General features: G+C 42.7%; 1 protein-coding gene across 7 annotated transcripts in view; it reads left to right on the top strand.

Moving 5' to 3' along the window:
- RIMS1 (regulating synaptic membrane exocytosis 1) overlaps positions 1–25,956 on the top strand; it is an 871,728-nt gene that overhangs the window by 314,205 nt on the left and 531,567 nt on the right. For 4 of the 7 annotated variants that reach the window (XM_030199021.1, XM_030199022.1, XM_030199023.1 and 1 more), the window contains exons 12-13: positions 15,995–16,210; positions 16,781–16,863. In XM_030199021.1, the coding sequence (XP_030054881.1) occupies positions 15,995–16,210; positions 16,781–16,863 (299 nt within the window). Of the gene's footprint in view, positions 1–15,994; positions 16,864–25,956 lie in introns of all 7 variants that reach the window. The other 3 variants (XM_030199020.1, XM_030199019.1, XM_030199018.1) reach the window with 1 other exon arrangement.

A 25,956-nucleotide genomic window follows, 5' to 3' on the forward strand; every position in this document is an offset into this window, starting at 1 on the left:
TGGCTCCCTCCCCTCTCAATATATCCCAATGGCTTGTTTTTGTGTGCTTTTTCCCCCCAAAATAATTGGTCCTAAAAGATATACCGGTAGATGCACTGAGTAGAAAAACATCTAGCAAATGGCCATTTTCAAAATAAAAAGTTGGGCATTTTTCTAGTTTGAAAATGGCCATGTTTGCTACTGGATTTTTGGACATTTTTCACAAAATGTCCACAATCAGATTTAGATGTCATATTGAAAATGCCCCCTGAACATCTTACCTCATCAGTGTTCTTTCAGTTGCGTTTAGTATGTCAGATTCAATCCTACATTTCTCTGGATGACATGAAAACATTTTTTTCCATGTCTTTATATCTTGAGAACAGATTATTATAATGTGCTGTATCTTGGTCTTTGTCCCTTTATTTAGGATTCAGATATTCCAAACACTGCAGCTACAGTATCGCTGTAAAATTTGACAGTGTAACATCTCCTTTAATAGTTTTGGAATCAGCTTCCAGTAGTTGCCAGAACGGAGTTTAAAATCTTATGTTTAATTTTTTTAAAAATGTACAGGGAAGCAGCCCTAAGTATTTATCCTCTTTAGTTTCTTTGCAGACTGGCTGCTGTTCCAGTAGAATGATTCATAGGCAGCGTTGTAGCCATGGGGGGGGGGGGGGGGGGGGAGAGGGGGGACTCAGGCCCCTTCCGAAATTGTGGCACCATATGCCTGGCTGCCGGGAATTCTTAAGCCTTACTAAAGAGATTCTCTGCCTGAGCTCACCACCATCTGCCGATGCCAGCACTTTTGCATATGCTCAGTTCATGCATTGAACTGAACATGTACGGAAGTGCCAGCTTCAGAGGTTGGAGTACCCTACTGACTTCCTCGCTGCTCAGGCAGCATGGGTGGGGGCTCCAGCAGAGAATCTCTTTGGCTGGCTGGGCTTGAGCATCCCTGCCTGCAAGGGTATGATTTGGGGGGGGGGGGGGGAGGAGTGGCAGCAGCAGTGGTGGAGGGGGGAAGAACTGAGAAGAAATGTTTGCCCCCCCCCCCCAATAAAACTGAGGTCTGGCTAAGCCCATGTTCATAGGAATAAGCTTTTTATACCTGCTTCGGCTATTTTAAAGCTCCAGTGGGAATTGAACCCAGTCCTCCAGGATCAACATCCGCTACACTAACCACTAGGCTACTCCTTCACTCAATTAAGCATGGTGTACAGTTGAGAAAGGAGCAGAGAACATTAACTTCTCAGGCAGCGAGAGAGTGAAAGATTGCATAGTCTTTGAGGTGTGTGAGAGATTGGTGTATTCCATGCCCTAAAAGCTGACTACACCTAAAAGTGTCTAGAAGTATGAGATTGAGGCTACTAAGAGTGCTGAAAGTTCAAAAGGCATTTACCAAGAAGCAGAGAGAGTTCAAAACCCATCTACTAATGAAGAGTACAGGAGATGAAAGAGGACAGGGAAGAGAGCACACCACAGAGGACATCAAGGACTGTAAATACTTTGAACAAGTTTGATATATTTGCTATCATTTTACTTTGGGTGGTAATATTGATCCCATGCTAGTGTGTTTTTTTTCCCCCAAACGCTGGCCACAGCAAGGTTTTCTATACCTGGATGTTCTGCATCAGTCCATACCCAGATACCAGCATTTAATATCTTGGTAATTAGCTGCTGCTGACACCCAGCTACCGGCAATATATCAGTCTTTCATGACATCTCTTAAAGGACACAAAAGGGAAGGGAAAAATTCTTAGAATATCGTCATCAGGTTTTGGCATTGGGGGCTAGATTCCATTTGAGATACCCTTGTAAATGTATTGTTTCATTTCATAATAATTCCTAAGGGACCCTTTTACCAAAATTCGGTAAGCACTAATCCATGCTTAGTACAGCTTAAAAATGTCATACTGCGGGACATGCTGCTGAGGCATCCCATAGTAAGTTACATAAGTAAGTAACTATTGCCATACTGGGAAAGACCAAAGGTCCATCAAGCCCAGCATCCTGTTTCCAACAGTGGCCAATCCAGGTCACAAATACCTGGCAAGATCCAAAAAAAGTACAAAACATTTTATACTGCTTATCCCAGAAATAGTGGATTTTCCCCAAGTCCATTTAATAATGGTCTATGGACTTTTCCTTTAGGAAGCTGTCCAAACCTTTTTTAAACTCCGCTAAGCTAACCGCCTTTACCACATTCTCTGGCAATGAATTCCAGAGTTTAATTACACGTTGAGTGAAGAAAAAGTTTCTCCGATTCGTTTTAAATTTACTACATTGTAGCTTCATCGCATGCCCCCTAGTCCTAGTATTTTTGGAAAGCATAAACAGACACTTCACATCTACCCGTTCAACTCCACTCATTATTTTATAGACCTCTATCATATCTCCCCTCAGCCGCCTTTTCTCCAAGCTGAAGAGCCCTTGCCTTTCCTCATAGGGAAGTCGTCCCAATCCCTTTATCATTTTCGTCGCCCTTCTTTGCACCTTTGCAAATGTGCACATGCTACCCACCCACTAAAAAATATTTTTTATTTTTTAGCTGAGGGGGTGAGTCTGGGGGGTGCAGAGTTGGCGTTTCTGCACTAATCAGAGCAGCTACATTACCATGCACAGATTAGCACAAGATTAGCGTGTGAGCCATTACCACCTGCAAAATAGTGGCCATGAGCTAATGTAGCCTTAGCACATGTGAAAGACCCACATAAGGGTGTGCTAAGGCCACTTTTTGCCACAGCACAGCTATTTCAATTACAATTTTTCTTAGAGGGAAAGGGGATTTCCGACAAATAAATGTGAGCTTACTTAAGAATTGCGTGTTTCAAATGTATGGTTAATAGATAAAGAGGGGCATCTTTGATAAAATAGCTAAGTCCGATATTTAATGTTTTGCTAAAACCATCCAAAAATTGAGTGGCGAACTTAGCTATTATCGAACCTGAAAAAGTCTATCTTTTTGGTTTGAAAATCACCTTTTTCTAGACATTTTGTGCTCAGTGTGTTTTTCTTTTGGGACCATTTTGGAAAATAAATGCCCAAAAACAGTCACTGGGATGTCTGGGGGACCATTATTCTTAGTAGACTGGCCACACAGACATCCCAGTTGAGCAGTGGGGCACCCTAAGGGACACTGCAGTGGACTTCACATAAAGGATTCCAGGTACATATCTCATCATAACCCCCTTATATTGTATAATGAGCCCTTCAAAACCCACCCAAAAACCTACTGTACCCAACTGTGCACCACTACAACAGGCCTTATGCATGCAGGTGTCACCTATACATAGGTACAGTAGGTATTTAGTGGGTTTTAGAGGGCCCACACATTCAACCACAAGTGTATCAGTTAGAGTGGGATATGGGCCTGGGTCCCTTTCTCTACAGTCCACTGTGCTGACCACTAGGCTACTCCTGGGACCTGTTTGTTTCTCTAATAGGCGTGGTCATCCTATCTGAAATTCCGGGAAAAAAATGTACCTGTATGTAATATGTACACCAAATGTGGTATATCAGTAATCTCATAAACAAATGGTATAGTTGTACAGTGTCATTGCTTGTCCATGCCCTTCATTTGCTTGAGCCCCTTCATATGAATATATGATAATTTAATTAAATTTAATTCAGATCTTTTATATTCTGCTCAACCAGCCAGTTCAGAACGGATTACAAAAAGAGAAGCATCAATATACAGAACAATTAATACACACAAATAAAGCATAAAAACAATAAAATAAAATAAAATAATCAAATGAACAAAACAACAGAACATATACCACAACTATTATAAATCCTAACATTCCAAAAATGTGAAGAGTTAATAATTAAGTAGGCTTGCCCAGGAATTTGTTAAACAGTCAAGTCTTCAAACTGCGTCGAAAAGTCATATAATGCTAAATGTTACGAATGGCAGATAGAAGCGAATTCCAAAGTTCTGGGCCTTTTTCTATGTAATGCTCCTTGACCTGTTCACTTCTGGGTTCTGGGTACGAATGGACTGGAGCCCCCGTGAAGGGTAGACTCCGTCGAACACTCACTCACTCACTCACTCATTTGGCTTGCGGTGCCTCCACCTGAGGAAAGAAGTGTTGATCCTCTTCTACCCCAGGAAACTCAAAGTTAAGGTCCAAATCTCTGTGGGAAACAAGGCTGGCAATTAAGATAGGCTGTCTGTGGGGAGACAGCTATACACCTTTTAATCCAAACGACCACTACGTAATCAGCAGCTTAAAACTCAGTTTATTCTTCAACTTCAAACCACAGGAACATCCAACTGTATGAACTCTTCACCAAATAGTACAATTGTTAATTAAATCTTCCTCTGGTATTCTCTCAGTGGAACTCCTGTATTCTCCTCCTTTTGGGTGTATTTTATAAGGGAATCAGAATTATTTACATTTTGTACAGCTCCAGACCGTGCCAGTCCCCAAAGATAGTGTTCCAATGGCTGTGCTCCTCTCTATGTTTCAAGTCTAACTTGATCTAACCTCCACCTAAGGTGATCTTTGCATTGGTTCACCCTGGCTATGGGATGGGCACTCCCTGGCTCCTATCCTGTACTCCTGGGCTAGGTCTCTTCACAGCCCACCCACTTTCACAGTTACTGTTTTTCTTAGCAGCAACTCTCATTTTCCTTTGCCAATGGATTCACTTCTTTTTAATGGGATTCCCCTTCTCCTTTGGGTCACTTGGCAGGAGCTTGCAGGCAACCAAAGACCCAAAGCTACAACCAGAATTCAAGCTCTCTCTCCCTCCTCTAAAGGGCAACTCACTGTTCTATTAACTCTTAACTCCACTTCCCCTTTCAGTGCACTTTATTTCAGCATTTTACTTCCAAACTACTCCCCTTGGGCTGCTGGACCTCCCAGTCACTCCCCCCATGACTCTCTACAGGGACCCTCTCAAGTGCTTCTGCCTCCAGTTCTTCCGGAGTCTCAGCCATGCATTAAGATTGATGTCCAATTCCAGGAGAGGGCTAAGGAATGTGGAGTCAGATGTTGCCCTCTATGTCTGGCACCCCAATTTCAGAAACCTATACAGCCGCAGGCTCCATCTTCCTCTGCCACTATGGGAGAGGAGGTTCCCATACAGGTAGGGCATTCTTGACTGTTGGAAGAGGAGAAATAACGTTGGAGAGTGCAGGATCTATGCTTATATTGTGCAGACTCAGGACATTATCCCATAGATACTATATAGCACACCTAGCATTTCGCTCCAAAATCCAAGCATATTCTGTATCAGAATGTGTAAGTTAATTGGCTTAATAAGCCAATCAGTGTTATTAACAGCACTTAACAAGCAATAATGAGCACTAATTGTCAAAAATTAAAATTTATGCGCAGAACTCCCTAAGCATATTATGTAACTCTACCTAAATTTTAATGCATGCAGGTAAAAAGGGGCATGGTTAAGGGTGGGGAAATGGGTGTTTTATGGGTGTTCCAAAATTTACACGTTGTTATAGAATATGGCCCTCTGTGCCTAAGTCTGTGTGCCTGGATTTACGCACTAGAATATCAACCAAGCATATTTGTATGCACCGCTTATAGAATATGTTTATCGTTTATTTATTTACTAGACCGTCACTTATTACAAAAGTAAATCAGAATGGTTTACAATATAACATAACAATAAAATCAATATTAAAATACTATAAAAACACACCTTGAAATCCATTTCTGATAGAAAAGCACAGCAAAACCAGAGAGTCAATTAGGAACATTCATACAAATTACTCAGATTATAATAACTATCATAAAACATAATAAAAACAAAGAAATATTAAAAATTCCGTTTTTTTCCTTTTCCACCCCCCCTTTGTTCTCCTCTTCTCTCTCTTTCTTTTCATCTCTCTTCACTTCTCCTATCCCTTTCCCTTATTATATATTTAATTTAGTATTAGACATTATCTTCAAATATGTCTCGAAAAAAATTAGTTTTTAGGATTTTGCGGAAGTGGGCATAGTAGTTTTCAAGCCTAAGTTCTTTAGGAAGGCAGTTCCAGATGGTAGGGGCTAAGGAGAAGAATGCAGATGTTCGTGTAGATTCCCATCTGGCTTTAGATGGGGATGGAATTACCAGTCTATTGTCTATCAATGACTGCAGTGTCCGCGCTGGTGTATAGGGAATAATAAGATTGGACAAGTACGATGGACTCAACAAGTAAAATGCCTTATGTGCCAATGTAAGAATTTTGAATTGCATCCTAGCTTCTATTGGAAGCCAGTGTAGTTGATATAGCAATGGGGTAATTCTATCATATTTTGAAGCTCTGCAGATAATACGCGCAGCAGTATTTTGGATCGTCAGTAATCGTTTTACATTAAGTTTTGAAATACGTCCGTAGACAATATTACAATAGTCTAATTGGGATAAAATATAAGCATAGGTTAGTGTACGTGGTGAGGATTTGTTTATGGAATTCCGAATTGAACGTAATTTACGCAGATGATAGAAAGATTTCTTTGTCAAATCAGATATTTGCTCACTAAAAGATAGAGACGAATCAATAATAATACCTAAGTATCTAAATGACTGCACCGTAGGTATTTGTTTTCCAAACAAAGTCGGTATTAAGGATGGAATAGGCCCAAGACCCGTTATCCATGCAGTTGTAGTTTTGTCTGGATTTAATACTAGTTTATGCTTTATCAACCAGTCAGCCACCATCTCAAGACAATTTTGAATCGGTACTAAGTCAATGTTTACTGCTTTAACATAATGAATTAGAAGGAAGTCATCGGCATATGAATAGGAACTAATACCTAAAGATTGAATGAGTAGTGAAAGTGGGCTAACATATAAATTAAACAGCATAGGAGATAACACCGATCCTTGGGGTACCCCACAGCTGCTGAAATATGAATTAGAAGTTGATTGATTTTGGTAACTTTAAAGGAACAGTTCTTTAGATAAGAAGTTAAAGAGTTATAAATAATACCTGACATCCCAATTTCCTTTAACCGTTGTAGTAATAAAGTATGATCTATTAGATCGAATGCTGCGGACAGATCAAGTGAAACAACTAGAGCGACATAACCTTGTTCTAATCTAGAATGAACTTCACTGAAAAATGATGCTAAAACCGTTTCTGTACTGTAGCCTTTTCTAAAACCAGATTGTCTAGGATGTAATATATTCTTCTTCTCAACATAGGATTGTAGTTGCTTAAACACAACCGTTTCCAGTATTTTAGATATACATGGAAGATTGCAAACTGGACAATAGTTTCCTGGAAGTTGAGGGTCTAAAGTAGCTTTTTTTTAGAATAGGCTTTACCAAAGCCTCTTTAAGAACTTGAGGTACTGTTCCCTCTATAAGGCTTTTTGTAATAATTGAGTAAAGATGATTTTGTATTTCTAAGGAAGAGTTTTTTTAGCCAGGTTGATGGTATTGGATCTAATTGATTGTAGGTTAAAGAAAGCTGTGATATAATTGTTAAAAAAGAATTTAATGATGGAATCTCAAATGTAGTCCATAATTCTGAAGATGGTAACAAACATACAGTTGTTGGTATTATTGATTTGTTCAAATTAGTTCTTAGTGTTTCTATTTTAGATACAAAGAATTTAGCCAAAAGTTCAGATTCTATAATGCATTCCTCAGTGGACACTTTAGGTTTACTTGTTAATTATTTTCTGTGCGGACTTTCTAGACACCATATATAGAATCTTGCCCTATGTAACTACATGTCCCAGGAAACCAGGAAACTCCAAGGCATAGGGTTGGTTGGGGAGGCACTCCTAAGTCCATTTTGAACTGCTTCAACCTCCCTCATTACCTTACCAGTCATTCTTCAGTTGGGTGATAAACAAATTATTGCCCAAGCCTTCCTTGACTCTGGGGCTGCCGGGAGTTTTGTGGATGAATAACTGATACACCAGTATGAAATTCCTGCAAATTCCCTCCTCAGTCTAAGGGGACCTGCTGCCTGGGTACCTGTTGGCGATTACTAGCCCTATTTCTCTTCAGGTGGGCATCTTGCATCAAGAAACAATAGAATTCTTTTTACTACCTAGATCAGTTAATCAGGTCATTTTGGGTCTTCCTTGGTTACAGAAATGTGAACCTCATATCGACTGGCGCTCCAGAGATATTCTGGCCTGGGGGCTGACCTGTTTTCATTCCTGCTTAACACCTGTTCAACCTCAGCTAACTCTGGCTAAAACCAAATCATCCCTGCCTCCTGATATCCCAGCAGCATATGGCACTTCATTGGGAGTATGACTGCCCCATTGACCTCCTGCTGGGTAAGATGCTACCCATGGGCAAAGTTCCCAAAACAAAGGCTATGGAAGAGTATATTGTTCAGCAATAGCACATTATTATTGTGGGCACTGGACTGTGGGATGTCTCCCATTTTATGTAATTTCTACCTCAAGCCTCTGGCTGAGCTGCTTCGGTCAATAGACACAAAAATCTACATCTATGCTGATGATGTACAACTACTCATATCTATTGAACCAGATCTACCCACAGCTCTGAATAAACTGACTGCCTGCCTAACCAAACTCAGGAATGGGCAAACAACAACAAACTTTGCCTGAACCCAAATAAGAGAGATTCTTTGGGTACCAAACACCAAAATGCCCGACTTCAAAGTACCTCTTGGGAAGTATGAACTCCCCCTAAAATCACAGGTCAGGAATTGGGATACTGCTAGACTCATCACTCACTCTGATCCCACAAATTCAAACAACCTTCAAAAATTGTCTCTGTCACCTAAGGCAGCTATGAAATCTCTCTCCATATATTGAAAAGATGAGCCTGACCACAGTGGTCCATGCCATGATAACATCACAACTAGACTACTGTAATGCCCTGCACACTGACCAAACCACAAAGTTTCAACTAATTCAAAATGCTGCAGCACGACTGATAGAAGGCTGCAAGTGATGTGACCACATCATTCCCTTCCTGCAAAAGCTATACTAGCTACCAGTACCTGACAGGGCTAAATTTAAAAATCTATGTTTGATTTTCAAGGTCCTCAGACAAAATGGGCCAGACTACTTAAAGAATAAGTTAGCTCTTTACATACCTTTAAGACCTCTAAAGTCCTCTCAAGGATTATCACTATCTGTATCCTCCCTCATTAAAAGAAATTATATGATGTGATACCCACCATGCTCTGGAATTTACTCCCAGATGTTCTACATATAACTCGAGACTATCTCTTCTTCAGGAAGCAGGTGAGAGCCTGGCTCTTCTCCCAAACCTTTAATACATAGGGTGACTGACTACAGTGGCGTACCGAGGGCGGGGCGGTGGGGGCAGTCCACTCTGGGTGCACGCTGCAGGAGGAGTGCAGAGAGCAGCTGCGTGGCTGTCGGCTCCGCCAGATCCCTGCTTTCTCTGCTTTTACTTCCTGTTCCACGACAGAGGGAGCAGGGAACCGGTGGAGCTGACAGCTGCGTGGTGCACCCAGCATCCCAGCAGGTAAGAAGAATGCACCCGGGGGGTGTCGTGCTGCATCCGGGTGGGGGTGTGCAGCGGCGATCCCCCCCGGGTAGCAGCCGACCAAGGAACATCACTGACTGACTATACACTTATTCTGCACCAGGACTAGCTTGCTACACACTATAACTTAGACCAGTTCCTTATATCTTGATTAACTGTACAAAGAACTTGCCATGAGTTTAGTTAACCATCAAATTATCCCAACTGACTCTGTTCCATGTATCTTGTTCCCATCATATATCTGCGCTTGGTCCATCAGCTATATGGTAAGCTATGTTGTAGAAAATCTTTAGCATTATATCTATGTTAGTTGAATGTTATGGATGCTTATTAGGTGTATCATTATTATGCTAATGTATTATATCTCTGGTATTTGAATTCAAGTGCTGTTAAATGTGTATGTTTTTGATACTGTTTCATGGTAGTTCTATTATTAGTTTTCAATTTACTGTTTTCAAGTTTACCTCATTTGTTGTATTTATGTTTATATATATATATATATTTTTTTTTTTTTTTATTTGTACCCCGCACTTTCCCACTCATGGCAGGCTCAATGCGGCTTAGGTACTTATTTGTACCCGGGGCAATGGAGGGTTAAGTGCTGTTAAAATTATAAGTTTTATGTTAAACTGTGCCTGCTGTACATTGCCTTGGGTGAATCTCTTCATAAAGGCAGTGGAGGAGTGGCCTAGTGGTTAGGGTGGTGGACTTTGGTCCTGAGGACCTGAGTTCAATTCCCAGCACAGGCAGCTCCTTGTGAATCTGGGCAAGTCACTTAACCCTCCATTGCCTGCCACATTGAGCCTGCCATGAGTGGGAAAGCACAGGGTACAAATGTAACAAAAAAAAAATCCTAATAAATAAATAGAATATATTCAGCACAACCTGTGATGTGATTTCATCTGTACCTCTACCTCCCCATCAAGGACCATATTCTTTTTTGTTGGAAAGGAAGATAAATCCTTATGACCCTGCATCAATTATTGCAGCCTGAACACTATCACCATTAAGAATAATGCACCACTTATAGCAGAGTTATTTGACTGCCTACAAGGGGCAACCATCTTTACCAAACTTGACCGCGGGGCATATAATCTGATCCACATCCGAGCAGGCGATGAGTGGAAGATGGCCTTCAACACATGAGATGGACATTATGAATATCTGGTGATGGCTTTGTGGCTATGTAACATTCCAGCAGTATTTCAGCACTTCATTAATGATGTTTTCTGAGATCTCTTCTGCTCCATGTTTTAGTGTACCTAGATGACATCTTAGTATTCTCTACATCATTCCCTGAGCATTGAATCCATGTTAAGGTAGTGCTACATTGTCTATGGGAGAATGGCCTACATGTTAAAACTGGAGAAGTGTTCCTTTGAGCAAACCTAGAGCAAATCTACCATGCCAACACTAACTTCCAAAAACAAGGATCCTACGTATGAAAAGGAAGTGCCTTAAATATTATAGTGGGGCCCTAAAATACAAATACATTTATCAGGAAAGCGGAACACGCCAAATTACTACAGAATGCTACATAGAAACTTCATGCTAACAGAATACCTCAAGTCACACACAGAGAACACAAATGCCAAAAATAGAAAAAGTGACCACAATCTCTAGAAATATAAATTAAACATAAACCCCAAGAAACCAGACCTTGCATGTAGTACACTAGAGAAACAAGAAAGAAAGGCATTTCCTCCTGTGCAAAATATAAAGAAGGCACATGCCAGGGATGGTGTTAGGGGTTGCAACTAGGGCAATTGTGCTTGGTTCCCTGGCCAGAGAAAGCTGAAGGCGCAGCCTGGTAATGGACTTTGGGGTCCTTTTCTAGATTTCTGTCTTGGACCCCAGCCATGTTTAACGTCAACTATGGCAAGATGTACATTCCAAATCCAACATATTATATTCACAACATTGAAAATAAAATAATTTTTTGTACCTTTTTGTTGTCTGGTCATTTTATTTTTCAAATCATACATAAGTACATAAGTACATAAGTACATAAGTAGTGCCATACTGGGAAAGACCAAAGGTCCATCTAGCCCAGCATCCTGTCACCGACAGTGGCCAATCCAGGTCAAGGGCACCTGGCACGCTCCCCAAACGTAAAAACATTCCAGACAAGTTATACCTAAAAATGCGGAATTTTTCCAAGTCCATTTAATAGCGGTCTATGGACTTGTCCTTTAGGAATCTATCTAACCCCTTTTTAAACTCCGTCAAGCTAACTGCCCGTACCACATTCTCCGGCAACGAATTCCAGAGTTTAATTACATGTTGGGTGAAGAAAACTTTTCTCCGATTCGTTTTAAATTTACCACACTGTAGCTTCAACTCATGCCCTCTAGTCCTAGTATTTTTGGATAGCGTGAACAGTCGCTTCACATCCACCCGATCCATTCCACTCATTATTTTATACACTTCTATCATATCTCCCCTCAGCCGTCTCTTCTCCAAGCTGAAAAGCCCTAGCCTTCTCAGCCTCTCTTCATAGGAAAGTCGTCCCATCCCCACTATCATTTTCGTCGCCCTTCGCTGTACCTTTTCCAATTCTACTATATCTTTTTTGAGATACGGAGACCAGTACTGAACACAATACTCCAGGTGCGGTCGCACCATGGAGCGATACAACGGCATTATAACATCCGCACACCTGGACTCCATACCCTTCCTAATAACACCCAACATTCTATTCGCTTTCCTAGCCGCAGCAGCACACTGAGCAGAAGGTTTCAGTGTATCATCGACGACGACACCCAGATCCCTTTCTTGATCCGTAACTCCTAACGCGGAACCTTGCAAGACGTAGCTATAATTCGGGTTCCTCTTACCCACATGCATCACTTTGCACTTGTCAACATTGAACTTCATCTGCCACTTGCACGCCCATTCTCCCAGTCTCGCAAGGTCCTCCTGTAATCGTTCACATTCCTCCTGCGACTTGACGACCCTGAATAATTTTGTGTCATCGGCGAATTTAATTACCTCACTAGTTATTCCCATCTCTAGGTCATTTATAAATACATTAAAAAGCAACGGACCCAGCACAGACCCCTGCGGGACCCCACTAACTACCCTCCTCCACTGAGAATACTGGCCACGCAATCCTACTCTCTGCTTCCTATCTTTCAACCAGTTCTTAATCCATAATAATACCCTACCTCCGATTCCATGACTCTGCAATTTCTTCAGGAGTCTTTCGTGCGGCACTTTGTCAAACGCCTTCTGAAAATCCAGATATACAATATCAACCGGCTCCCCATTGTCCACATGTTTGCTTACCCCCTCAAAAAAATGCATTAGATTGGTGAGGCAAGACTTCCCTTCACTAAATCCGTGCTGACTTTGTCTCATCAGTCCATGTTTTTGTATATGCTCTGCAATTTTATTCTTAATAATAGCCTCCACCATCTTGCCCGGCACCGACGTCAGTCTCTGGTTTCTGCTTCCATCTGTCTTCTCTTAACTCACTTGCCAGGGTCTCCTGTCTATTTGACATTTCTTCTTTCTCCATGTCCATCATCCATCTCCCATCTCTGTTTTCCTATATTTCCTTGTCCAGTATCTCCCCTGTGTTCATATCCCCTCATCCGTCATCATTCCTCTGTGCATATATGCACCCCATGCCCAGCATATCCCTTCTATGTTCTTATTCTCCCCCTTGTCTGGTATCTCCCCCCCCCCCATGTCCATATACCCTCCTCTCCAGTGTCCAGCTTTGTATCTCTAATCCATATCCCCTCCCCCCCCTTGTCAGGCATCGCCCCTCTGTGCCCATATGTCATCCCCATACAGCATCTCACATTTATGTCCCTGTCCCCATGCTCCCACCTAATGCCCATCATCTCCCTTCTGTATCTGTACACCTGCCTATGTCTCCTTTCTCCCTCCTTCACACCAATGTGCCCCTCTCCTCTCTGATCCCACCCCAACCAGCTTCTCTTCTTTCCTTCCTTTTATGCATCTGGCTCTTTCGCCCATTGTGGGTTTAAGCATTTAACCCCCTCTTCCTTTATTCTCTTGTCCAGCATCTCTCAACCTTCCCTCTAACCCCTCCCATAGGTCCAGCACCTTTCTCCCTTTGCTCCAGCCGTCCTTGCAGGTCCACATCTCTCTCCTTTCCCTTCAGTCACCCCCTGCATATCCAGCACTTCTCCGCCAGCCCCCCTACATGTCCAGCACCTCTCTCCCTTTCATCCAGCCCCCCACTACATGTTCAGCACCATCCAGCCCCCCTTCATGTCCAACACCTCTCCCCTTCACTTCAACCCTCTGCATGTCCAGCACATCTCCCCTTTCCCTTTAACCCCCCTGCATATCCAGCACCTCTCCCCTTCCCTCTAGCCTTCCCCCTGCAAATCCAGCACCTCTCCCCTTCTCTCCAACCTCCCCCCTGCAAGTCCAGTACCTCTCTCCCTTCCCTTCTCTCCAACCCCCTGCCCTCCGCAAGTCCAGAACCTTTCTCTTCCCTTCAAGCCCCTCCCCTTCCCTCCCAGGACCAGCTCCTCCACATCTTCCTTATCCCCCCCACAACAAGTCCAGCACCTGTCCCTTCCCTTCAGCCCACTCCCCTTGCAGGGCCAGCACCCCACTGTCTTCCTAACCTGTGGGAGGCATGTCTGGGGGTGGAGAGTAGGCTCTCATTCTCTTTCCATATAGGAATCCTTTGTATTTATCCCACATATTTTTGAAGTCTGTTACTCATTTTGTCTCCACCACCTCCCATAGGAGGGCATTCACCACCATCTCTGTGAAAAAAGTACTTCCTGACACTAAATTGATCCCCCATGCAACCTCAATTCATGTCCTCTATTCTACCACTTCCCCTTCTCTGGAAAAGATTTGTTTGCATAATAATGCCTTTCAAGAATGTAAATGTATTTCAAGAATGTAAATGTCTGTATCATATCACCTCTCTAGGGTATACATATTCAGTTCCTCAAGTCTTTTCTCATATATCTTTTGGTCCAAAACCCATATCATTTCTGCTGCTTTTCTTTGAACTGCTTCATATCGTTTTATATCCTTAGCAAGATACAGCCTCCTAAATTGAACACAATACTCCAAGTGGAGCCTCACCAATGACTTGTACAGTGGCATCAATATCTCTTTTCTTCCGCTGGTTTTACCTCTTTCTATGCAACCTAGTATCCTTCTGGGTACAGTCACTACCTTGTCACATTGTTTCGCTGCCTTGTGATCCTCAGACACTATCACTCCTAGGTCCCACTCCTGAATTATGCATATCAGTCTCTCACCTCCATTCTAGCATGTCTCCTTTGGATTTTTGCATCCCAAGTGCATCACTCTGCACTTCTTCACATTAAATCTCAATTGACAGTCCTTAGACCATTCTTCTAATTTTATTAAATCTCTTCTCATCCTTCCTACTTTCTCCAGGGTATCCACTCTGTTTGCATTCTTTATGTCATCCACAAACAAACTTTTCCTCCTAACCCTTCGGCAACGTCGCTCAGAAATATATTAAATAGAATTGGCTGCAGTATCAATGTCTGATACCCTCCACTATTCACCTTCCTTTTCTCCGAGCAGGTTCCATTGACTAGCACCCCCCGTCATCTGTCCGTCAACCAATTTCCAATCCAGTTTACACTTTGGTTCCTAAATTCACACTGCTCAGCTTATTCATGAGCCTTCTGTGGGAAATGGTATCAAAGGCTTTGCTGAAATCCAAGTAGATTACATCTACTATTGTACTGAGATTTATTATATTTCTGTTACATGATTGTTCTTCAGTGTTGTTAAATATGTATGTTTCTAATACTGTATCATGTTAGTCCTTTTACTAGGTTACAATTTTCCATTTCCAAGTTTACCTCATTAAGGAGCCCTTTTACAAAGGCGCATAAGGGCCACATGCCCCAGGCGGTAATTCCGACTTTGGTGTGCGCCAAAAACACATGGCAGAAAATATTTTCTATTTTCTACCACATAGTGCTTACCCAGCAGTAAATGGCAGTGGGCGCGCGCTGCATGCCTACCGCCAAGGTAGCGTGTAAGACCTTACTACTAAGTCCGTGGGTGGCGGTAAGATCTCAGGCTGAAAATGGATATGTGCTGATTTTTATTTTGCCGTACCTCCATTTCTGGCCTCTCCGTTGAAAAAGGGACCTTTTTCCAGGACGCAGTAAAAACTGAACTGGCGTGCACCCAAAAGACTCGCTCACACTGCCGCAGGCCACTTTTTGCCACAGCTTAGTAAAAAGGGCCCCTAACTCCATTTATGCTTATATTTGGTCATTTTACTCTTGCTATGCTTTTAACAAAATTGTAATTTTTATGTTAAACTATATCTGCTGTACACCATATTGGGTGAATCTCTTTATAAATGTAGTTAATAAGTTCCATTAAATATACAAATTAGTTAATTTCTTACATGTTTTGGAGTAGCTATCTAGACTTTTTGTCTTATAAAACTTGCAAACTTTTATATTTATAGGGCATTAATACTAAATCCACAACTTTTAAAAATGTATATAAGGCACAATTTTTATGACACATTTTCATTTTTTATTAACTGCAGGAAGAAGACTTTATCAACTCCTGAGCTAAATGCCAAAGGGGGTTTAAGAACTGAGCGCAAACGAGTGCCAAAATTGTCTCCTCAACTTGGGGAGGGACATATGGAAAACAGAGAACACAGAGAAAGACGAGAAAATAGAAGATTAGAGAAAGGGAGGTCACAGGACATGCCTGACAAAGTTGAGGAAGGCAAGGCAGCTGCTACTGATAAACAAAGGCAGGAAAAAGACTATCAGACTCGTTACAGAAGTGATCCTAATTTAGCAATATATCCAGTGAAACCACAACCAGAGGAGCAACAGATGCGTATGCATGCAAAGGTTTCTAAGGTGCGTTATGAAAGGAGGCACAGTGATGTAGCATTAGCACATATGGAAGAGGATGAAGCCGAGGTACCTGAGAACAAACTCGGGAAGCATTCACAGTTACCAGGAACTCAGGACAAAAAAACTCTTATGGAAAATCAAAGAGCATACTCTATAGATAGAACTGATGATGGAAGACTTCCTATGTCTAAACAATTATCCAATCATAGCCCACCAACTCCAAGACACAGCCCTGTTCCTTCAGAACATGTAGACTCCAAGAACCATGACTCCTTCAAAAAACAAAGTCGCCTAGATCCTAGTTCTGCCATCCTCATGCGGAAAGCAAAGCGGGAGAAAATGGAGACTATGCTAAGGAATGATTCCCTTAGTTCTGACCAGTCAGAATCGGTGAGACCATCACCTCCAAAGCCCCATAGGTCAAAAAGAGGTGGTAAAAAAAGACAGATGTCAGTCAGTAGCTCGGAGGAAGAAGGAGCATCAACACCAGGATACACAAGCTGTGAAGATGTAGAAATAGAAAGTGAAAGTGTCAGTGAAAAAGGTAAGAAATGTTTTTAATTGACAAAATATACATAGTTCAAGTTCAGTTTATTTGATATACCATAAATATAATGAAAGCAGTTAACATAATAAATAAAATGATAAAGAGGCTAAAGTAGACAAACATATCTATGGGGTGTAGAATTTCAAAAGGTTTAGCCAGCTAATTTTGAGAGTTCGCTAGTGAAGCATAACCAGTTAAAAATGTCTTCTCCCTCAATTGGCTAAATTTCACTGACATTAGTGGGGACATTCACAATTTTGTAACTGTTCTACAAAAGCATGTGGAGCCTTTTGTAAAATACATATATGTTAACAGGAAATACACATGCATTTCCCCAAATATGTAGAAGGAGCAAGCATTTTTGAAATATACATTTGTGAAAAAAAAAGAGTATTATCATTTGGTCGTTTGGTAGCTTCTATATGCATGTGTCAGCATTTACATTAAATAAAATTTTTATGTCATTCTGAAGCTTCTGAATTCAAACTTTTACATTTTTAAGGTCATGCAAAATACTAGAAGGTTATCTTATAGAATGATGCCTAGTGCATGTGGAGGCATATTTTCAAAGCACTAAGAGCCGCTTTTACCACGCTGCGGTTAAAAGGCCTTGTGGTGGCATTGCTATGCACCAAGGCCCCCTTTTACCACAGTGGGTAAAATACTTTTTTTTTTTTTAAAGGAAATGACCATACAGTAAGTTAAATACTTGCTGCACGGCCATTTCCTGGAGGAGCTCTTTCCGCCCCCAAATTAGGAGGCAGTAAGGGCTATCATGCTATTCCAGTGGTAATCGGGCAGCGACTACAGCCGGGTAAGTCCCTGATGCTATAAATATAAAAATATTTTTCAAGCGCTGGAAATGATGAATGGTGGGGCCACGGTGTCCTTCTCTTTTCACCATAGCGCTGTGGAGACTGTTGCTTCATTGGCTTTTGCTACTGCATCTGGCATTACTTTCAGTTTCCATTCAGTTGTGTCAGAGATTTGAGTTGTGTATAGTGACCACTGAGGTAGGAGGCTGCGTACACCGAAACACAGCCCATGTCGGGTCTTTTCATTTTGGTGCTCTAATAAAACTGCTTTGAACTTGATCTCCCTGGTGTATTGTCATTGTGTCATTCTCTACTCCTGCTTTGGTTCCTATTGAAATATTTTGAACGTCTGAGGAAATTATGAAAATGTTGGTGCTAACTTTGCTGAAGCAGCAATTATAGTGTTAGAGAAGCCAATTAAGGATACTGCCTCTATAGAAAACTACAGACAAACAGATTACAACATTTATGCCAAAATTCTAGCAATTTTAGTTCTCCCTAAATTTTACGAGATCAAATAGGTTTTCTGCTGAGATCTCTTACCATGCTCTATTTCATTATGTAACTACACCACTAAATTTATGAACCTTCTAGTACTTGCTTTATCTTTGAATGCAGAGAAAGCGTTTGACTGGGTGAAATGGGAACACATTTTTAGAGAAATAAAATATTTGGTTGTGGTCAACATCTTTTCCACCATGTGTGGACTCTCTATTTCCATCTGTCTGCCAAAATATTAATCAATTATAGATTAGCTGACCTCAAGGAGGTTTGATAAACGGAGATGGCATGATGTCACAAGGCTGAAGCCAGTCTCCACCCAAGAAGGTTTTAATTCTCCCCAATGCAGCTGCTGCCATCTTGGTACATCCAAAACAATGAAGTTGATAGAGCAACAAGCTCTGCCTACTGGCTTCAGCCCATATAAAGGGCCAGATAGGTTCATGCTATCTCCTGTTATCAAACCTCCTTGGCTGCTCCCCATCACCATTTTCGAGTTGATGATAGAGCCCTTTTTGTTAAGAATTTATCAAAATCTCTTAATAGAAGGGGCATTATAAATAAAACGGAGAATTAAGAAAACATCTCAACATCTGTTATACAAGCTAAAGCTTTGTGTATTAGCACTGCTACTCCTCCCCTTCTTTTCACTGAGGATTGTGACAAGGCAAGCCCCAGAGATTCCCCAGTGAAGCAGTTGAGCCCAGAACTACGGGTCCCAGAAGTCCTTGCAAGAATGAGAGAAGAGAGTAGTCCTAAAAAAATGGAATGGATTCCCAGCCCCAGCAGGGGGAGCAATGGCTCGAGGTAGGGTGAGCCTGTTACTCCCTTCCCCACTAGAGGGAGAGGGAAGGATGAAGCTCAGTTTCCCTGGCTTCGACATCAATATATAATTCCCCCCCAGCTGTGAGAAGGGAAGAACAGATTACCTGGAGGCTCTCAGTCACCAGGAGAGAGGGGAAATGACTGGAGAGAGAGATTCCATGGAGTATGTGGAGGAAGGAAGTAGCCTGTCACTAGAGCTGCCTAAGGGAGAGGAGCCAGCTACCATGGAGTGGGAGAATTCAAAGATTGTCCTGCCCAGCACTTGAAGGCAGTGGAGGAGGCCACACCGGGCATGGTGCTGAGAGGTGGGAGAAACTGCCAACCCTGCTCCTTACAGGGTTCCCTCTGTTCTGTGAAAAGGCAGGTGATTTGTGGTATTGGTTTGATGTGCAAAGACTGTCCATGAAGATTGGTTCTGAACTGTTGTGCTATATTGGAAGTGTGCTGAACTCTTACTAAACCCTTCTGAAGGAGGGGGAAGGGAAAGCTAATGCCCTAATAGAAGACCTGAGGTCTTGAGGAGCTGAGCGTTTGCTGAGGGATTTTGGGACCTGGCCTGGACCTTTTTTCTTTTGAAGATTATCTTATGAGGTCTGTACCTTTTCCTTTTGAAGACTATATTAAGAGGGCTGTACCATTTGTTTTGAAGAATATATTATGATTTTTGGTATAAAATTGCCTTGATAATAAAATACTTTGGTCCTGAGTCCCAGTATCAGCAGCATTCTGTCCTGGAACCCTGGGAGCCCCCGCAGGCTTGCTGGCTCCACCCAAGAGGAGGAAGCGGACCCCCCCCCCCCCTTTACAAGATGCAAAATAAATCTCCCCTCCCCATGATTTCTTAAGCTTCATATGTTCTGCATCATTTAGTTGCGTCTCTTGGCGACATGCGATGCCAGCCCACATCTTTTTAACTGTTGGTCTGGGTGCCCAGCCCTCACCCAGTCATAAGTACATAAGTATTGCCACACTGGGACAGACCAAAGGTCCATCAAGCCCAGCATCCTGTTTCCAACAGTGGCCAATCCAGGTCACAAATACCTGGCAAGATCCCAGAAAACTCAATACATTTTATGCTGCTTAGCCTAGAAATATGCAGTGGATTTTCCCTAAGTCAATTTAATAATAGAGTATGGACTTCCTTTAGAAACTCTGCTAAGCTAACCGCCTTTACCACATTCTCTGGCAGCGAATTCCAGAATTTAATTACACGTTGAATGAAGAAAAATTTTCTCCAATTTGTATTATATTTACTACTTTGTAGCTTCAATTCATGCCCCCTACTCCACTCATTATTTTATAGACCTCTATTATATCTCCCCTCAGCCATCTCTTCTCTAAGCTGAAGAGCCCTAGCCGCTTTAGTCTTTCCTCATAGGGAAGTCATCCCATCCCCTTTATCATTTTTGTCGCCTTTCTCTGTACCTTTTCTAATTCCACTATATATATTTATTTTGTTACATTTGTACCCCGCACTTTCCCACTCATGGCAGGCTCAATACGGCAGGCAATGGAGGGTTAAGTGACTTGCCCAGAGTCACAAGGAGCTGCCTGTGCCTGAAGTGGGAATCAAACTCAGTTCCTCAGTTCTCCAGGACCAAAGTCCACCACCCTAACCACTAGGCCACTCCTCCATGCCATATCTTTTTTGAGATGCGGTGACCAGAATTGAATACAATATTTGAGGTGCGGTTGCACCATGGACTGATACAAAGGCATTATAACATCCTCACTTTTGTTTTCCATTCCTTTCCTAATAATACCTAACATTATATTTGCTTTCTTAGCTGCCACAGTACACTGAGCACAGGATTTCAACGTATCATCAACAACGATGCCGAGATCCCTTTCTTGGTCGGTGATTCCTAACGTGGAACCTTGCATTACGTAGCTATAGTTCGGATTCCTCTTTCCCACATGCATTACTTTGCGCTTGCTCACATTAAACGAATCTGGCATTTAGAAGCCCAGTCTCCCAGTCTCCCAGTCTCGTATGGTCCTTTTGTAATTTTTCCGAATCCTCTTGTGATTTAACCACTTTGAATAACTTTGTGTCGTCAGGAAATTTAATTACCTCACTAGTTACTCCCATCTGTAGATTATTTATAAATATGTTAAAAATCAACGGTCCCAGCACAGACCCCCGGGGAATCCCACTATCTACCCTTGTCCATTGAGAGTACTGACCATTTAACCCTACTCTCTGTTTTCTATCTTTTAACCAGTTTTTAATCCACAATAAGACACTACCTCCTATCCCATGACTCCCCAATTTTCATCGGAAGTGTTTCATGAGGTACTTTGTTAAACACCTTTCAAAAATCCAAATATACAATATTGATCAGCAATTTCCTTTCACTAAATTCATGTTGGCTTTGTCTCATTAATCCATTCTTTTGAATATTCTCTGTAATGCTGTTCTTTATAATAGTCTCTACCATTTTGCCCAGCACCAATGTCAGGCTCACCAGTCTAATTTCCCGGATCTCCTCTGGAACCTTTTTTAAAAATCGATATTACATTGGCCACCCTCCAGTCTTCCAGTACCATTCTCCCCTACCACGTGTACACATACCCACCCACTCCAGAGCCACTTTCATGTTTCCTCTGCTCCACAGCCTCTATTACCTCTCTCACATTCCATCCCAATGCAGCTTTCTTATGGTCATTCTCCATTTCACATCTTTATCTTTCCCTCATCTAGGACTCTCATGTCTTCCTCAACTCTCTCCCTTTCTCTCCCCTAGCTCCCTTCAGTGCTTTCTCCTCTCATTTTCCTCACCCTTGTCTCTTACTCATTCTTCCTTTACATTCTTCCTCACCTCTTTACATTATCTCCTTTTTCCTCATGCTTCCTTCCTCTTCTACCCTTCAGCCCTCTCACTTTTCTCTCACCCTATGTACTCACCCCCTCTTTCCCTCTCCTGAAAGCCTCCTATATGGCTCTTATCTTCTTTCTATCTCTGTGCCCTCTCACTTTCCTCCCAGGTTTCTGTACTTCCTTTCAATACCCTAAACTCCAATCAGTTATAAGCTGTGTGAGAGTCCTCTACCTGTTTTCCTGCTGGTTGGGGTGGGGTAGCAATATTGTATTTTTAATCATGAAGGGATGACAGGTTCTATAAGACTTCCTAGGGGAACTTCCTGCCCCTTACAAATAAAGACACAAAATTGCTGTACTATCTCACAGCCAGGAACTCAGATGAAAGACTCCCAATAAGCTTTGAGGGGACATTATTCCTCCTCCTTTAGGGACCTAATTGGGGCTGAAAAAGTTCTACCATCTACCCTGCACCTACCGGCTAGGAAAATGCACATCCAGGCTGAGAGAACAATTACATTATTGAAAGCTTTGTACAGTAACACGGTGATGTAGAATGTTCTTTACTGGCACAACTAGTGCACTGTTTAGAAGAAAATCCAAGATCACAGGGATTTGAAGCGTATTATATATATTTCCTTCCATTTCTTCCTTACTATAATTTGATTGCTTTTTTTTTTATTCTAAATGCATTGTAGAAAAAAAATTCCGTAGGCATCCTGAGATTTAAGATTGTGTTTTCTAATATTTTATCTGAGGGAACCAGATATTTATCAAATCTTGTTCCATTGGGAGAATTCACATGAAATAGAATGAGATACTAAATTAGATGGAAAGAAAATTAAATTTGATATTAAAATGCAAGCTTGGAATCTTCTGATACAAGTTACTCACAGCAGGAATGCTAATGTTAGATGTTCTATCTACAACCTAATATCAAATGGAAACTGAGTTATATAATAATGCAAGGTATCTTGCATAGTTATGCAAGATTTTTCATGTTCACTAAAAATTGGTCTAACACCATAGCTGTAAAATCCCGATTTACTATTTTTTTTCTATTAATGTCCATGCACTAATGTTGCCTTTAGTGCGTGGCCATGTTTAAAAATCACCTTGAGAGCACTTACCGCGTCATATTTTGTAGGCAGTAAAGACTCCTGCATCATCTGTGTGCTAACCAGTTAGCGCAGTAATGTATATTTCTGATCTCTTAAAGTGTAATGTCTTCTTTAAGCAGATATGTACTAAAATACATTCTCCAAGGACAAGCAGGCTGTATTATCCTCACAAGTGGGTCAACGTCTGCGTTGGCCCGGGAACCAGCATTTGCCATAGCAAAACCAAAAACTTTGCTAGAGCCTTCTGGTGCGCATGCGTGGACTGACTTCCTGCCCACTGCACAAGCGTGTACCTCAGTTTCTTTTTTTTCACGAAGAGGTGCGGCAGGTTCGTCCTGTGCTCCTCATTTTTGCCCAGGAAAAAGAGCCTTCTTTTTTTAGTGACTTTTCATCATGTGTTTTTTCTCTTATTTCTTTTTTAAACCTGTTTTCCCTTATTTCCTCAGTTCTTTTTTGTCAACTGTTTTAAGTTTTTTTCTTTCTTTTACGATGCGGCCAGCTGTAGGCTGCATGGTCGGGTTTCTACCCTTTTGTGCCCTTTTTACTTAGACACAATCGAGTCCTTTGATTTTTGCTGGTGACGTTTTTCTTTCCATGTCATTGAAGACACCCAGCGGCTTCAAACGTACTCAGTGCAACCGGACCATCTCAGGTACAGATACCCATTCTTGGTGTATCCAGTGCCTTGGGCCCGACCATAGCCCAGCTCGTTGTGTTCTGTGTCTTTGTATGAAGAAACGGACCCAACTAGCTTCAGAAGCCCAACGTGAGAAGTTTTATGGGGCTCAGACCAGTCCTTCGACGTCGGCATCGGTCCCGAGGTTGGCGGTATCGACATTGAGGGACGCATCAACATCAGTAGCATAGGTAATGGCTGCTGAGAGATCAAGACACGCTGGGAACAGTGAGGCATCAAGTGGGTCTTCACCTGTCTCGAGGCCTCCTGCTGTGCAGGCCGCCCAGGATCGACCATCGTCGGACCCGACCCTGAGATGACATGAGGATTCGACATTGTCCTCGTCGGTACTGAAGAGCCTTGGTGACGGGCATCGAGCAAAGGCTAAGAAGCACTGTCACAGTTCTCCTTTGACACACAGTGCAGGGAGCTCCGAGGTGTTGAAGGATTCGGCACCTGAGAAGTGTCAGCGCCGAGAGGACTGATCCCCCTCCATACAGGAGGTGCCAATGCGTTGACCTCTTAGCAGTCCGGTTCCTGCTCCTGAGCCTCAACCAATTCTGCCACCGGCTGCTCCACCGGCCCCCTAGCTTTCTCCGATGGTGGCTCTCCACAAGCACATCCAGGCCCTGCTTCCAGAACTTCTGGAAGGACTGCTGCGCCAGTCTGCTTCGGCGTCGTGGGTGCTTGCGCCTTCCATGCCATCTGCTGCAGTGGCTTCTGGCCCTTCACCTGCGGTGCGGTCCCCAACCTCAGTGCCGCTTGCGGCTCTGGTGTTGGTTGCCACCCAGGTCGACTCCCCATCGACGTCAGTGGAGGAAACTTCACCGCAGTCCATGCGGGCGTTGGCCCCTCGACACCGTCATCGAGGACTTCGATCCTTGGCGTCGAGGCAGGCTCAGTCTCAGAGATCCCTTAGGGAAGTGATTTCTGATACTGAAGAGGAGCACTCGTGGAAGACAGAGGAAGATCCCAGATACTTTTCCTCCGATGAGTCTTTTGGGATTCCCTCTGAACCTTCCCCTCCACCTGAAAGTAGATGGTCTCCTCCTGAGAGCCTCTCCTTTTCCTTGTTTGTACAGGAAATGGCTGAGGCCATTTCATTCCCTATGGAAGTGGAGGATGAGCCCAGGGCTGAGATACTGAAGGTCCTGGACTACATCTTTCCACTTAAGGAGGCAGTGATGGCTCCTTTGCATAAGGTACTTAAGGAAGTCCTTATGCAAAACTGATCATTCCCTCTGTCTGCTCCCGTGATCCCTGAAGACTGATTCCAAGTATCAGATCCATGGTGAACCTGGGTTGATGAGGTCTCAGTTTCCCCACAATTCCATGGTGGTGGACTCCACCCTCAAAAGAGCCAAGAGTACTATAGACTATGCGTCCCATCCTAAACCTAAGGGCCCTGAACAAATTCCTAGCCCGAGAAAAGTTCAGGATGGTTTCCCTGGGCACCCTTCTTCCCATGATTCAGGAAATGATTGGCTATGCTCTCTGGACTTAAAGGATGCTTACAAACATATCTCGATACTTCCAGCTCACAGGAAGTATCTTCGATTTCGGCTTGGAACATAGCATTTTCAGTACCGTGTACTGCCCAGAGTGTTTACAAAATGCCTAGCAGTAGTCACAGCATCGCTACGCAGGCTGGGAGTGCATGTGTTCCCTTATCCCAATGATTGGCTGGTGAAGAGCATCTCGGAGGACGGTGCTCGGGAGTCCATGCAGATGACTATTCAAGTGCTAGAGCTTCTAGGGTTCATGATATATTACACCAAGGCCCATCTCACTCCTGTTCAAAAATTGGAGTTCATTGGAGCACTACTGGACAAGAAGACAGCTCGGGCTTATCTCCCCGAGACACGGGCAGACAACCTCATGTCTCTGATGTCTGCAGTTCGAGTGTCTCAGCAGGTTACAGGTCGGCAGATGTTGAGACTCTTGGGGCACATGGCCTCCACAGTACATGCAACACCCATGGCACATCTACATATGAGATCAGCTCAATGGACCCTAGCTTCCCAGTGGTATCAAGCTGCAGGGAATCTGGAGGATGTTATCCGACTGTCCACAGACTTTAGCAACTCTCTTCAATGGTGGACGATCCAGCCCAATTTGACCATGGGACAATCTTTCCAAATTCCTCAGCCGCAAAAAGTGCTGACGACGGATGCATCCATCCTGAGGTGGGGAGCTCATGTGAATGGGCTTCACTCTCAGGGAGCCTGGTCCTTCCAGGAAACAGGTCTTCAGATCAACCTCCTAGATCTACGAGCAATCTGGAACACTCTGAAGGCTTTCAGAGATCAGCTGTCCAACCAACTTATTTTT

Source organism: Microcaecilia unicolor, chromosome 3 (assembly GCF_901765095.1).
Source record: "Microcaecilia unicolor chromosome 3, aMicUni1.1, whole genome shotgun sequence".
Classification (NCBI taxonomy): Eukaryota; Metazoa; Chordata; class Amphibia; order Gymnophiona; family Siphonopidae; genus Microcaecilia; species Microcaecilia unicolor.